The following is a 14,674-nucleotide window of genomic DNA, read 5'->3' on the forward strand; positions in this document are numbered from 1 at the left end:
GGGGGTGGGGGGGCCGCCGCTGCCGCCGCCGCCGCCGCCGCCGCCATGGGGTGCCTGGGGAACAGCAAGACGGAAGATCAGCGGAACGAGGAGAAGGCACAGCGAGAGGCCAACAAGAAGATCGAAAAGCAGCTGCAGAAGGACAAGCAGCTCTACCGGGCCACCCACCGCCTCCTGCTGCTGGGTAAGGAGGGCGGGGGCAGGGGGCACCTCGCCCGTCCGGTCCGGCCGGGCCGGGGCTAGTGCTGGGCGCAGACCCCTCTTCCTACCTCCCCTCCCTGAGCGACGAGGGAGGGGCCCGGGCCGCCGGCTGAGTGGGTGGTGGTGGCGGCTATCGTCCTGGGTGGGGGGCTGAATTGGGGGACGTTTTATTGGGGGTTTAGGTAGGCAAAGACCTTGGGGAGGGGCTGGAAGCGGAAGGAGGGGCCTAGTAAAGAGAAATTGGGGAAGGGGAGAAGCCGAAAGGAAGGTAAAAGGATTGAGCGAAAGGGACGCCCCCCAGATCCCCCAACTTCAGGATTGTTTTAGCGGCCTAGGTGAAAGCGGAGGGAGCTGGAGCTGCGACTCTTTAAAAAAATCTGCAATTTTTTTTGTGTGTGTGTGTTGGGGGGAGGGTGGGAAGAAGAGAGGAGAGGTGTGTGAGTGCGATGGGGCTTGGGGAACAGGAAACGGGGTGTTAAGGCGTGAGGGTGTGAGGGGGAACCCGCCATCGGAGAGAAGTGATTGGCTAGGGAAAGGGGTGTCACTTGGGGGCGCCGTGGAAATGAAGGGGGGCTAGGAAGAAGAGAATTTGACAGGGGAGATGGCTGTTTGTGAATGGGAGTGGAGGTGGGGGGTGTAAAGGCGGAAAGACTGTGTGACATAAGGGCCTAGAGAGGGACTGGGGTAATAAAGGTGTTGGTTTTTCCTGGATAAGGGGCGGACAGGCTGCTCTAGGCTGGAAAATGGTGTTTATAGCAACTTAGTACATTTTATTGTAGGGTAGGGTACCTTATATGTCCTGAAGGTGATATGTGCATGTATGAACGTGCATGTATATAAGTAAATATAATTAAAATATGTACATGTACACAAATACTTGTATTGTGATTTTTAGAGAAGGATGTAAGTCTAATGATGACAAAATCAGAGTTTTCTTTTCAACCTAGTTTCCCGCCTCTAAATATGCAATAATTTGAAACTAGATGCCAGCATTAGTTGTGGCAGCAGGTGAAGACCCCCCCCCCCCCAAGTCAATTCTTTAAACCATGGTTTTTGTCTTTTCCTTTGTTTACAGCTTTGGTCGCAAAAAATTATAATAAAATTGGGTAAAATTGAAAAATGAAAATTTATGTTTAAAAAGGTTGGTTGGTTCCACCCCCAGGATTATTTATGTCAGAAGAAGAAACTATATATTTCAAATGCTCTATTTATCTTGGTGATTGTTTTCCTTTGCTTAAAGGGGTTAGTTCTTGTTAAGTATTAAGAGAATGTCATCACTGTTACTATTTTAATTTTGAAGAGAGGAAGAGGCCTAAAACAAATTGTAGACATGACTAGGAAGATTTCACAAGCATGCATTAGAATGGAAGTTTTCTATTTAATAATATAGCTTTTTAAAAATACATTTAAGTATTTAGTCAATTAAGAACTGAAATGCCTTTGACCTCCCTGCCTCCAAAGGTAATTGACATTTCAAAAAAGCAGATTGGTATAGTAACACTTTTTTAAAATCTTATTTTCATGACCTGACTTATTGCTATTCAAGTCCAGATGTTTGTTAAAAAGAAAAATTCTAAGCTTAAGTGCAGTTTTAAAAAAGTAATGTTTCATATGTTGAACTGTATGTTCCATAATGATACAACTTTACCATATATGTTAATATATATTAGTGTAAATTCAAAGAATTCTTAAAAGTATTAGAATTCGCCACTAACCTAGGTTAATATGAAGAGTAATTTGTTTAAGTATAGTGATACTTTGTATATATAGTCATAATTCCAAGAGCCTAAACTGTCTACTTAATTTGTCTTAGAATCTAAAAACAGCTTTGTATCACTATGGGCAATAAATTGTCCCCTAAGTGAGTATTTTGAAGGTGTTCTATTTCCTATAACTCTATTGTGATTTGATATGGCATATGATTGAAAAATTCATTCTAGCTACTATTAGACATTTTTATTTAATTTTTACCAAATAGCTGAAAAAATAGAAAATTAAAATGCTTCATTCTCTCTTCACTTAGCCTAAGCATAACAGCTTAGAAATTTAATAAATATTATTCTTCATTTTGTTCTTAAATAATCCATATGATGTTCCTAAGTTATGACTATTAAAGTTCTAAGGAGTTCCTCCTTTCTGGTGCAGTTTGGGTAATATTTTTTTATATTTTAACATGTGAGCAAGAAGTCCCTAACATTTATTGCCTACTTGAAAATAAACTTATTCCTAGAAATTATTTTTTAAACTGTTACAAATATTGATTAGTGATTTGGTAAAAAGGAAAGAAGAGGAAGAGGCCTTCTGGTCAAGGCAGTTAATGACTGAACATGTTTATGAGGGAGGGCAAAGAATTGTTAATGCAGAAACTGTTTGGTTGGCATATATGTATACTTTAAAAATAGCAAAACAACAACCAAAAAACTCATCTTGGTTAGCAGAGAGTATTTCTTCAACAAAATTGCACTTTATAAATTGAAAGAAAATTTCAAAATGGAGGCATACACAGGGTCTGGAATCTTTGAAATGCAGGAGTACTTTTCCTTCTTAATGATCAAAGTGCAGAATAAGCTTTCCCTCACTTTTAGATACTCCAGTGTACCTAACATTTATGTAATACTCTTGAAGAAGTACTTGGTTTCTTACTAGGGAAGGAACTTTGAGCAAGAAGATAATGAATGAAGGAAATAAGAAAGTAAATCTTTTACTTTAACTGGAATAGCGTTGTCTTGTCCAGAAAGACCTAGACCTGAAAATCATATCTGATTTTTTATTGGGAGGCTTGTGGAAGAGTGTGGATGAGTGGGTGGATGGATGTTGAGTTGTTAGAGGTAAATTCCTATTGTAACCTAAATGAAGGGAAATAAGCAAAGTGAGAGACTGCTGCTTTCTGAGATACTAATGTTTAAAATGTACTATTTAAACTGTGTGGAGGGAACTGCAATTACTAGATTTTGGTTTGAAGGAGCAACTCTTAGGTATTTTAACTGTTATACATCTTTTTTCATCTGTGTTTATGTTTTTGTATAAATTCATTTATATCATATACACACATTTCTATTAAATGATGATTTACTTAGGAAGTCATTTTAGAAGTGGACTTTTGAGTTTTCCCTAAAGGACAAAATTATCCTATTCTTTTTTAGTGCTACTTCTCTGTACTAGTTTTTTAAAAATTCCTTTTTTTTAACCCTCTGATAAATGGATAGTGAGATATTTGAGGAAGATCCAGTGGTAATAATTACTTCAGCTATGTACTTGTTTTAATTTATATTGCAAGTGGAGTTTCAGGGAGGATTACTGTTAATATCTTTGTAATTATTTTTTAATCATCTGAATGGAAAAAACTGCCCTATGTGTGTCCTGAGTGTCTTTTCGAGCTTCCTGCATAAACTGATTTACTTTCATTTTCTAGGTGCTGGTGAATCTGGTAAAAGCACAATAGTAAAACAGATGAGGATCTTGCACGTCAATGGATTTAATGCTGAGTAAGTACCTTTACTCTTTAGTCCCATAATATATTTGGTAACAGTTATATATTTTGTACTTTTACAGGATGTACAAAAATGTTTATGATATTGAGTAGCCAAATGGCATTATATTACCAGCCTACATTAAAGAATTAGCCATCTTTTTTCTACATCTCCTTTTTAAATTTTTGAAATAAAAGGAAAACCACCAGTGGTTTTATAAACATCTTTTCAGATTGAATATAATTTAGTTGGAGAAGAGTTAACCCTAATGACATTTGGCCTTGTGTTAACAACTTGGTCACATCAAGGTTCTATGTAACAAACTTGAGCAAAAGTTTTTGTTGCAATTTCTTTCACAACATAGCTGACAATAATTTACCATCTCTATGTCACATTGATTCCCCAACTTATTAACATTGTTTTCTAGCACATTTGAATATTCAAAACAGTTCAGTTGTATAATATTAATAAGGAAACTTTGTTTCAATATTTTTATTTCTAGCTTTTCTATTTTTGAGGTATAGGAGGCCTTGTTAAAATTTTTTTTATTATGTAGCTGAATTTATTTGGTTGAATATTTGCATACTATGGTTGACAGATTTCAGTGGAATCTTTTGATAGTTAAGTTAAAGAGAGTATTAAGCTTGAAAATCAATTCTTATTATCAATTAATCATTTATAGGATCTTCAGATCCTATAGTACCATGATGGCATCATGTGACTTGCCCTTTAGTTCTTCTTTGCTATTGTTTAATTAAGGACTAGAATATTTAACTTGAGTTAGAAAATTTTTTTTTGCATAAAATCTTCATCTTTCAAAACACTAGGGTAAGTCTTACCTATTTGCACTTAGATTCTATTATGCAGTATCTTGATACTCTGAAAATATTTTAAAGAAGTGTTGAGATAAACATTAAAATGCTAACCTAACTAAATATTTGGCATTTTTATAAACTTTGGCCTATGTTTTTTCTTCTTCAAATCCTTCATGATTATTGGATTTAATTTAATTGTGTGACTATATATTTGACTTTTCAGATAATTTGTAGGATTCCTATTTTTTTAGATTTTGTTATTTGGAATATATTTGAGAAGTGATTACTACTTTTTTCTTAGTATAGGATGGCTATACCAAAAGGTTTGAGGGAGTTTGTAGTTAACTAACTTTTTTTCAACACGTGAATTTACCACAAGCTGTCCTGATCTTTGGAAGAAAACTTGAATTCTTAATTTTCTCAGAAGTCTAGACCAGGGGTCGACAATGTATGGCTCTCCAGCCATATCTGGCTCTTTTGAGGGCCAGACATGGCTCTTTATGCAGGAGCCATGAAGTCAATTTTTTTTCAGGCGCTGTTAACAGGAGCGCGCACTGTACAGCTCTCATGAAATTACATTTTAAAAAATGTGGCGTTTATGGCTCTCACGGCCAAAAAGGCTGCTGACCCCTGGTCTAGACTAATACATTTTAACTAGTTTTTGTAAGGAGAGTTAATTTTTTTTCTTGAGGCAGTATTTCCTTTTAAAAATTAATACCAAATATATTCAAAATATTTGTAATATTTAATTGAGATCTTATATATTTGTAGGAAGTTTTTCAGTTTATCTAGTTTTCTTTGACTGTAACGGAAACACAAACTGAATAGAATGAAGGAAAATGAATAGAGTACTATCTGATTTTATTGCCAAGACAAATACAAGAGTGGGATTATAGTAGTGTAATCCAGTACCTTTCTCCTAAGAATACACAACATTTTTGTATATAACATTCTGTTATTGCAAAATGTTTTAGGAAGAAAGGGTGACTCTCACTATTTTACAAATGAAGCAGAGAGGTTTTTCAGTTGAAGGTTTAATGACTTACCCAAGTTCATACAGAATATCAGTGTCCTTGTCAGGATAAGGAGTGATCTGCTGACTCATTAGACTACCTGCTCTTTCCTTAAACCAAGGCATAATTTGTCTCTCCTTGAAAAATAATTAGACTCAAGCATAAAAGTTTTATAAGTGTAGTAAGTGATATATTTAACTACAAATAATTTGAAACTTGGGGTTACATTAGCATTTTGTTTTTATCCATTAGCACTTTGTTTTGATGATTTCACAAATATTAGAGATTCACAAAATACTTTTATAAATTAATGTCAGAAGGCTAGCTTTTCAAAAAACAAAACAAAAAGGATACATTTTAGCAGTGGTCATGCGACTTTGTGAGGTGAGCATTTGTGTAGTATTTGATGAGCAGTTAGTTTTGGCAACTTCTGGAATCACTCCTTAGCTCACTAAGTATGATTACATTGAACTTATATATAAACACAAATCACAGTGTTTCTACTGGTGAAATGGATGAAATTTTCCTGTCAAATATTACTTTTATGGTTTAAATCACCGTTGTTTTTGTTGCCCTGATAAAAACACTTGAAAGTCTTTTATTGGTAGGTGTCTCCTGTGATAGTTTCATGTTAGGATTTGTAATTGCATGAGATACATGCTATTCTGTTTTAAAAAATAGGGTCCTCAAATTTCTCATACATAAAATGAAGTAATTGGTTGGATTAGGTGATCTCCAAAGTCTCTTCCAACTTTAAATCTTTGCCCCTGTGATTCTTAAATTATGTGTTTTGTGCGAAGACAGTGTTATGCAATAAAAAAATCTTCACTTGGAATCAGGAGATCTGGGTTTGTGTCATGATTCTGATACTTCACTTGGAGGATGGATATGCAAAAAAAACTTTAGTTTCTTCATATGTAAAAGGGAGATTATAATATGAGCAGAGTGCAGTGGAGATCTAGAAGTGCTATGTACATCTGAGTTGTTGTTATATGATGTACATAATTTTTGTTATTTTAATCAGTTACTTAAATGTAAGACCTCCTAGGATTTTGTTAATGAAGTGCATATTTTTAACAACCTAATAAATCAAGTAACTACATTATCCATCTAATACTCTATAAAACATTTCATGTTATATTTGAAATTATGATGTATATTAAAAATCATAATGCATCCAAGTGTCTGTTTAAGGTGCTTCCGAATCTGTCATTAAACTTGCTAAATTAAAAAAAAAATAGAAAATACCTTTTGGGTTTAAAATCTGTCTTTGCATTTTTGATGTGACTGATTATTTGACTCGCAAAGGTCAGAAAATAAATAGGTATTATACGTAGGTAGTAGAAATTAATAATTGATTATTCTAATTGAAACTTTGTTAACTACATGACAGCTAGATTAATTTAAGTTTTATATTCATTCCCTTCCAGCTCTAAATCCCAAGTTCCTAAGTTAAGAACTTGTAAAGAGCTGAACAAAAAAACCCAAATGATAATCCCCCCAAAAAAACACACACATGATACTGTGAATTTACTGTAATGAACTATGAAAGAATATTGCATTTAACAGTGTCCATGAATACTGCTTTTGGATGATTTTAAATGTGATTCAATATTTTAGCTATTTTAGATTCTGTACTTAGTGTGACTAGCAATTTGCTATAAAGTCAAATTTCATTAAATTTGAGAGGTTAAAACTTTGTCTTCGTGCAGATTCATTTATTGGAATTTTAGAATTTATTAGATGAATTCAGTTGGAAATCAAAACAAATCAGGAGCCATTTGTACCTCCCCCCTTAAAATTGTGTATTATATAGTTTTCAGTTATTTTTATCTTTATTTTTATTTTTTATTTTAAACCCTTACCTTCCATCTTGGAATCACTACTGTGTATTGGTTCCAAGGCAGAAGAGCAGCAAGGACTAGGCCAGTGATTCCCAAAGTGGGCACCACTGCCCCCTGGTGGGTGCTGCAGCGATCCAGGTGGAGCGGTGATGGCCACAGGTGCATTTGGGAGCAGTGAACAACAGTAAGGGGCGGTGATAGTATGTGACAGGGGGTGCTAAGTAATATTTTTTCTGGAAAGGGGGCGGTTGGCCAAAAAAGTTTGGGAACCCCTGGGCTAGCCAATGAGGGTTAAGTGACTTGCCCAGGGTCACATAGCTTAGAAGTGCCTGAGGCTAGATTTGAACCCAGGACTTCCTGTCTCTAGACCTGACTCTCAATCCGCTGAGCTACCCAGCTGCCCCCTTATTTGGGTCTTTTATTTGAAATCAGTAGAATTAGTCTGCTTGAATTAGTTGATCTTTTTTCCATTTCACGAATGACTTAGAATGAGTCATAAATACATACATTTATGAGTTGACTATGTTCATATGTTAGTAATATTACTGTCATTTATCACAAAGTGATTCTAAAATGCTTAATTCTTGACACATTCTTGAAAATTTTACAAATGTTATTCACCAACAAGTAAAACATCCCATGTTATTTTAAAATACTTTACTGCTTCAATTTGAATTGTTTGGGGTATATGTATATATTATAGATAAGTGTGTGTGTGTTTCAAGGGCTGTTACATGGTAGGGATTAATCTTTGAAGTTGGTTCATTCTAATTACAATTTCTAGAAGTTGAAAAAAGAAATCATTTTGGACATTGATCTTTAGAGTATAAAAGAAGATAGTTATCATGTCAACATGACAACTAAAAAACGGTTAACTAGTTTGAGTTCTGAAGTACTTTAGCCAGGATACTATTGAGAAAACTATAACTTCTACTAAACTAAATGTACTCTACATATTTATAGACATAAATAAACATTTAGAATTATTTTATTTCAGTAAACTTTTTAATTCTTGCTCCTTACATATTTTTAAGATATAAAAGAATGAAGAAAGAATGGGGGGAATTGTTCAGAATGTGGGAGTTAATGTACTGTCTTAACAAACACCAGGCCTGTCAGAATATCTTGTCTTTTTTTTGGCCATAAATAGAAGTGAGTTAAGAGTTTATCTTCAGAAAAGAACTGAAAATAGTTGCTTTTGTTCATTTGTTAAAAGTAGTTGAGTTTATGGTTTTTTTTTTTGAGACAATTTGAAATAAGGCAATGATTTTAAACTTATTTTAGACAAACTACATATTCCTCAGCAATACTACTCCTCCTCCTACTACTTTTTTTTTTAAAGCTTAGAAATTTTGCTTTAAGATTCTGAAAGTCTTATTTCAGTTTCATAACTTATGGTGTTTGTTAGAATAATATGCAATAAAAAGAGAAAAGTACCAAAATGGACTTTGAATGTTTTAGCCATGAAGAGCGGTTCATCTTTATTTTAACTTTTGCCCCAGCATTTGATAGGGCAATGTCTTTTTACAAGGCTAGTTAAGCAATAATAATCTACAGTGTACCCATTGGGTAAATATTATGATTAAAACTAGGCACTGCATGCATTTTTAAAGGATGTAGCCATTGTTTACTAAACTTTTTTTATATCTTAGTTTGATAGGTAATTATACATTTATTTTATTTACTAAATATATATTTATTTTACACATTGAATTTTTAATACTTTTTGTTTAGAGTTCTTAAAAATCAGTATAAATGAACCCTTCTCTGGTACAGATAAGACATTTAAGCCTTCTTAACTTCTCTTTTCTTCTATTTTTAAAAAGAGGAAATGAAATCCCCAGACTGCTTCTTTGTGGAAGAAGCCATAGGTAATCTCAGAGATTGTTATATTTAGCCTTTGAATGACATACAGGGGAATTCTTCATGTGGGTCATAGTGTCTTTTATTTTTATCTCTTCCAACTCCATCTTCTCTTTTTCCTTACCACAGTGGTATCAGAAACAATGGCATTTGAACTCAAGAGGAAATATTCATTTAGTCATAGATCTAGAAGGGACATTAGAGATCATCTAGTTTTAAGTCACTCATTTCAGAGATCAGGAAACTGAGCCCTAGAAAGATTTAGTGACTTGTCCAAGGTAAGGTATTTAGTGAATAGAATAACTGGTAGGATTTAAACTCAAGTCTTGTAACTCCAATTCAATACTCCAAATAATAACCTTTTTTGGAGTGTTTATAGGTAAATAGTATCATTAATTTAATTGGTAAGTTTGAGGTTTTTCTGGAACTGGGTTGAAGTGTTAGCTTACACTAGGCAAATTGATAAGCAGTTTACGTAACATTGTACTTTTAAAGTACTGTGAAATAATGTAGTTTTCATAAAATGAAGTTTTGCTTTTTACCTGAAGACTATACATATACATACATACATACATATATATATATATATTTTTTTTTAATTAGGTTTTAGTTGCAGGGAAAAAAGTACATGAACTTTGATTAAATTACTAAAGAACAGTATAACTTAGAAAAAACACAAGAATAATTTATTTTCCTAAATCATGTGTGTTAATTATTAGGAAGGCAGTGTGGTACAGTGGAAAGACTCCTAGATTGAGAATCAAAGGATCTAGATTATGTTTCAACTCTACTATTTACTATATTTTTGACTTTGTATAAGTAATATCACTTTTCCTCGTCACTTCCTTTATCAATAAAATGAAGGGATCTAGCTGGAGAATTTCTTTTCTTGTTCTAAATCCTATTATTTTTATTATTTTATTTATCTTTCATGATTTGTCACTAGTCTGTGAAATACTTGTGTTTTTTTCCAATAAAGATTCTGTTTTAATTACAAGACATTTGTTTCATTCTGTCTGAAAGATTAATACCTAGTTAGTTTTCACATATTTCAAAGATTGTTTCTAGTACCTCAACATACATTCTTTTTCTTGACTATTTAATTTTCTGATTGTTGATACAATATTTGAGGCTAAAATATATATGTAACATAGAACAGATAAAACTTAGGTATTAACATCGGCAGTTTTCTTTAGAAACACTAATTTTTTTAACTGAGCATTAAACTTAATATTATGAAGATCTGGGTTAAGAAACTGTCTTTGGCACTTAATCGATGTATGGCCTTGGGCCGTCATTCATCCCTCTGAAAATGTGGATAATGTTCCTATCCTACAGAGCTATTGTAAGGTTCAGATGATGTAAGATGTTGTGAAAACTTTAAAGCACAAATTAATTGTCGGGTTTCATTATATTTTTTCCTCATCCTTCTATCTCTCATATCTGTAGCCCTGAGACAATAGGGAACTTTATTTTCAATTTATACTTTTGTCATGCAAAAGACATCATGGCATAATGGAGAGAGATGAGATCCATCTTAAAGCCAGCATAACCTGGGTTCAGATTCTGCATCTGTCACATACTAATTGTATGAACCATGGCAAATAATTTAATGTCTCAGTTTCAGAAGTGTTAAACATATGAACCCAGGACCACATGCAGCCTACAATCCTTCAGAGTGCCGAACCAGATTAAAATGCAATTGGAAAATATTTAACAAAATAAATAAACATACATTAAGACATAGATAATATTTCATTTAAAAAGTTAGTCAAAACATAGCCTTCAGGGAATCTTTATGTATGGCTTAATATACTCTTATTTCTATTTGAATTTTATACCATTGTTCTAAGGAACTCTGTAACACTATAAATTGGAAAGGTGTTAACCCGAATTTTCTCATTTTGGAGTTCCTTAAAACAATGAAATTGCAGGTCCATTCCTATCCCCTGTTATATCAGATACATATAATTTATTCAGACAAAGCTGGAAAAAGTTAACTTTTAAGTGTACCCTTTTTGTTGAGGAGAAGGGGATATATACAAGTTCATCCTAAACACTTATGAATGAATTTCATTTCCCTTAGTTTCCTTTCAGCAAGAATCAATGGTTTCAAACTTTCTGATAAAAAGTTATTTCAGTGCTACCTTTAGCTGTTTTAGACATTAGAATAAAGTAGTTAAATTTTAAGGTCCCAGAAATGTGTACTAAGCTAGTTAAGATTCTGTCTTACTATATATTCCTCCCTCCTTTCCTCTCTTTTCCCATCCTTCCTTTCCTTGTTTCTCCCCCTCTGCTTATGTACATATGTATATACATATATAATGGTTATAGTAGATCATTAATCATGTATTTGAATTTTTTGTTTTGCATGAAAAATTCCATAGTGGTACCTTTATTTATTTAAAAATGCACAAATAATAAATTTTAGTATTTATTTTTAACATTAGAGTTTCTTTTGTGATGAAATTCTTTTAAATTTCTACTTTTTATAAGAATTTCATTTTTGAAAATTGATAGGATTTAGTTTTAGCCTAGGAGGTACTTTCTGTTTTAAAGGGTTCAATATATTTCTGTATTTTTACTGAATTTTAAAAATTATTCTTTGTGTCGATACAACTGACATGATTTTACTGTATCAGGGAATTGAATTAAAGAATTTTTTAGTTGAACAATTTCTGTTCACTAAATGAATTTAAATATAGAAATACAAATTTGTTCCTTGGCCTTGTTTTATCCTTTTAAAAAAATGATCTAGGGGGCAGCTGGGTAGCTCAGTGGAGTGAGAGTCAGACCTAGAGACGGGAGGTCCTGGGTTCAAACCCAGCCTCAGCCACTTCCCAGCTGTGTGACCCTGGGCAAGTCACTTGACCCCCATTGCCCACCCTTACCACTCTTCCACCTATGAGACAATACACCGAAATACAAGGGTTAAAAAAAAATACAAAAAAAAAATGATCTAAATTTATAAAGAGTATTACCACAGGGGGCAGCTGGGTAACTCAGTGGATTGAGAGCCAGGCCTATAGACGGAAGGTCCTAGGTTCGAATCTGGCCTCAAACCCTTCCTAGCTCTGTGACCCTGGGCAAGTCACTTGACCCCCATTGCCTATCCCTTACCACTCTTCTGCCTTGGAGCCAATGCACAGTATTGACTTCAAGACAGAAGGTAAGGGTATAAAAAAAAAAGTATCACCACAAAGTAAAAATGAAACTTGTTTTCAACATCTATTACCATTTAAGATTTTTGTTTCTTTCTAAGATTATTTACTTTGTTTATTCTCCCAAAGGCCATACTTTTCCTTATTGTCCTTTTTTCTTACTATTCTAAACTTGCTTCAGATATCATCTTTGGCAAGCAGTAGCAACCTGTAAAAAAGTATGGTGCACCAGGTTCTAGTTGTCATACTCCTATTCCCTACTAGGCACACCCTAACTGTAGGAATAGTATTAGGAGTTTCTACCAGGTATACATACAACGTCTGTTTGAAGGCACAGAGTCTTCACAGCTTGCTCCTAAATAGTACGTACCGTGCTGGGCCTTTGGCAAAGGATCAGCATGGCCACAGACATTGGCCATATAAGACACTGAAAGGGAACACATATTGTAGGGCTAAGCATCTCACATTTTCAGCTATGATTGCATTCCCTTTTCCCCTTAAGTTAACCTGAACATCTCTAAAAATTAGCTTATCTTTCTTCTTCAATATATTTAGTAAGTTTGAATTCCTCTGAGATGGCATATGTATTCATTTTTATAATAACTATTAGTTTGACTTTAGTGTTTTTGATACTTATTAATATCTGTTGAAGATTATGGTCCTTTGCAAAACTTGTGCTCTATTAGATAGCTGTATGTAGTATCACCCAATATTTAATAAGGAACTAAGCACTGCATACTTTAAAAGGAATTAGAAGACTTTGAACTTAAAGAGTTTCTAATCTGAAAGTCAGAAACAATTGTTGGTACTATTTTTGTTTTAATCTTGAACCATTTTTTATCATTGACTTCATTTGGAGGATGTTAATATCTAAATAGGAATTATGTACTATCATTTTTCTGATATACTATTTGCTATTTTCTTGTTGAAACCTATATTAAAGTAAATATTGTATATTTTTATTTTATACTTCTATTTTTCTCAAACTAGACAAAAGTTCACATTTAGTAAAAAGTTTGTTGAACTAGAGTAAAAAATTTTTAATTATGGCTGCTCTATAAATTAAAAAGGCACGTAATTGTTCATATTAGCTATTTTTAATCTTTTGTCTTTCATTCAAAGTAAAACTTATTTTTTAAAAATATTATTTACAAGTACTTTTCTGATAGTATAAAAGAAAAAAAATTTTTACCAGGAAATTGTGGGCAAAACTCATCTTGGTTTTCCCTTTTGTGTATTATAAAGATTATTATCTGGTGGAATTAGCCATCTGTTTCTTTACCATATTCTCAAAGGAATTGTGAAATAAATCACCATAGAATCTACCTACTGATGTACTTTTAGTGAAGTCTCCAGAAAACAATTATCTGTCCCTGCTGTACCTCTCTAGACTCCCAAGAGCTGTGAGCTAATTGTTTAGGCAGAGATGTGGAATTCTTCCCTCTAACTACAGATAATCTTGGTAGATATTCCAGTTTAGCCATAGCCAGAACTATGATTAGCCATATAACTAGTTGTATGATTATCCCTTTGGATATGTGAATTGTGCCTTTTTTCTTTTAACTATTCATTAAATGTAGAGGCAAAATCAAACATATATAAGTATAACATAGAACTACTTTATTACTCTCACACATTTTTTGTTGGGAAAAGTATGGTGTAGCGGGAAGAGTGTGGATTAAGGAAGACTTCAGTTCAAGTACAGCCTTTGATTATATTGTGTGACTCTGGGCAAAATACATAGCTTCTGTACCTCAGGCAAAAAACGTATTTACTATTACAAAGTCATACCCAAGGTTTTACTTTAGCTTATTGGCAAAAAAGGTTCCTCTAATGGGAATTCCTAACCTTTTTTTTTTTTTTTTTTGGTCATGAGCACCTTTGTTGATCTGTTAAAGACTTCTGATATTTTTCTCAGAATAATATTTTTAAATGCATTAAATTTCAAAGGAAAGCAGTTATATTGAAATACAGATATCAAAATCTTTTTTTAAAAATCCATGGATACGCTTAATCTCTATCTCTATGCTCTCTATTTCAAGTAAATATTAATTCACTCTATGGAAATTAAGGACAAGAGTTTTAATTTAGGTTTAACAGGAACTAAGTCAAATTTACAAAAAATCAAGCCACTTTCCATTTGACAAATGGTTAAGGGATATGAATAGGCAGTTTTCACATGAAGAAATCAAAACTGTCAATAAGAGCATGAAAAAGTATCCTAACTCCCTCCTGATTAGAGAAATTAAAATAAAAACAACTCGGAGGTACCATCTTACATGTAGCAGACTGGCCAATATGGCAGCA

General features: G+C 33.5%; 1 protein-coding gene across 2 annotated transcripts in view; it reads left to right on the forward strand.

The window, feature by feature from the left end:
* Positions 1–6: 6 nt before the first annotated feature.
* GNAS (GNAS complex locus) overlaps positions 7–14,674 on the forward strand; it is a 186,681-nt gene continuing 172,013 nt past the window's right edge. For both annotated transcript variants that reach the window (XM_044663855.1, XM_044663853.1), the window contains exons 1-2: positions 7–184; positions 3,614–3,686. In XM_044663855.1, coding sequence (XP_044519790.1) covers positions 46–184; positions 3,614–3,686 — 212 coding nt within the window. In that variant the 5' untranslated portion in view covers positions 7–45. The remainder of the gene's footprint in view (positions 185–3,613; positions 3,687–14,674) is intronic.

Source organism: Gracilinanus agilis, chromosome 2 (assembly GCF_016433145.1).
Source record: "Gracilinanus agilis isolate LMUSP501 chromosome 2, AgileGrace, whole genome shotgun sequence".
NCBI classification, from domain to species: domain Eukaryota; kingdom Metazoa; phylum Chordata; class Mammalia; order Didelphimorphia; family Didelphidae; genus Gracilinanus; species Gracilinanus agilis.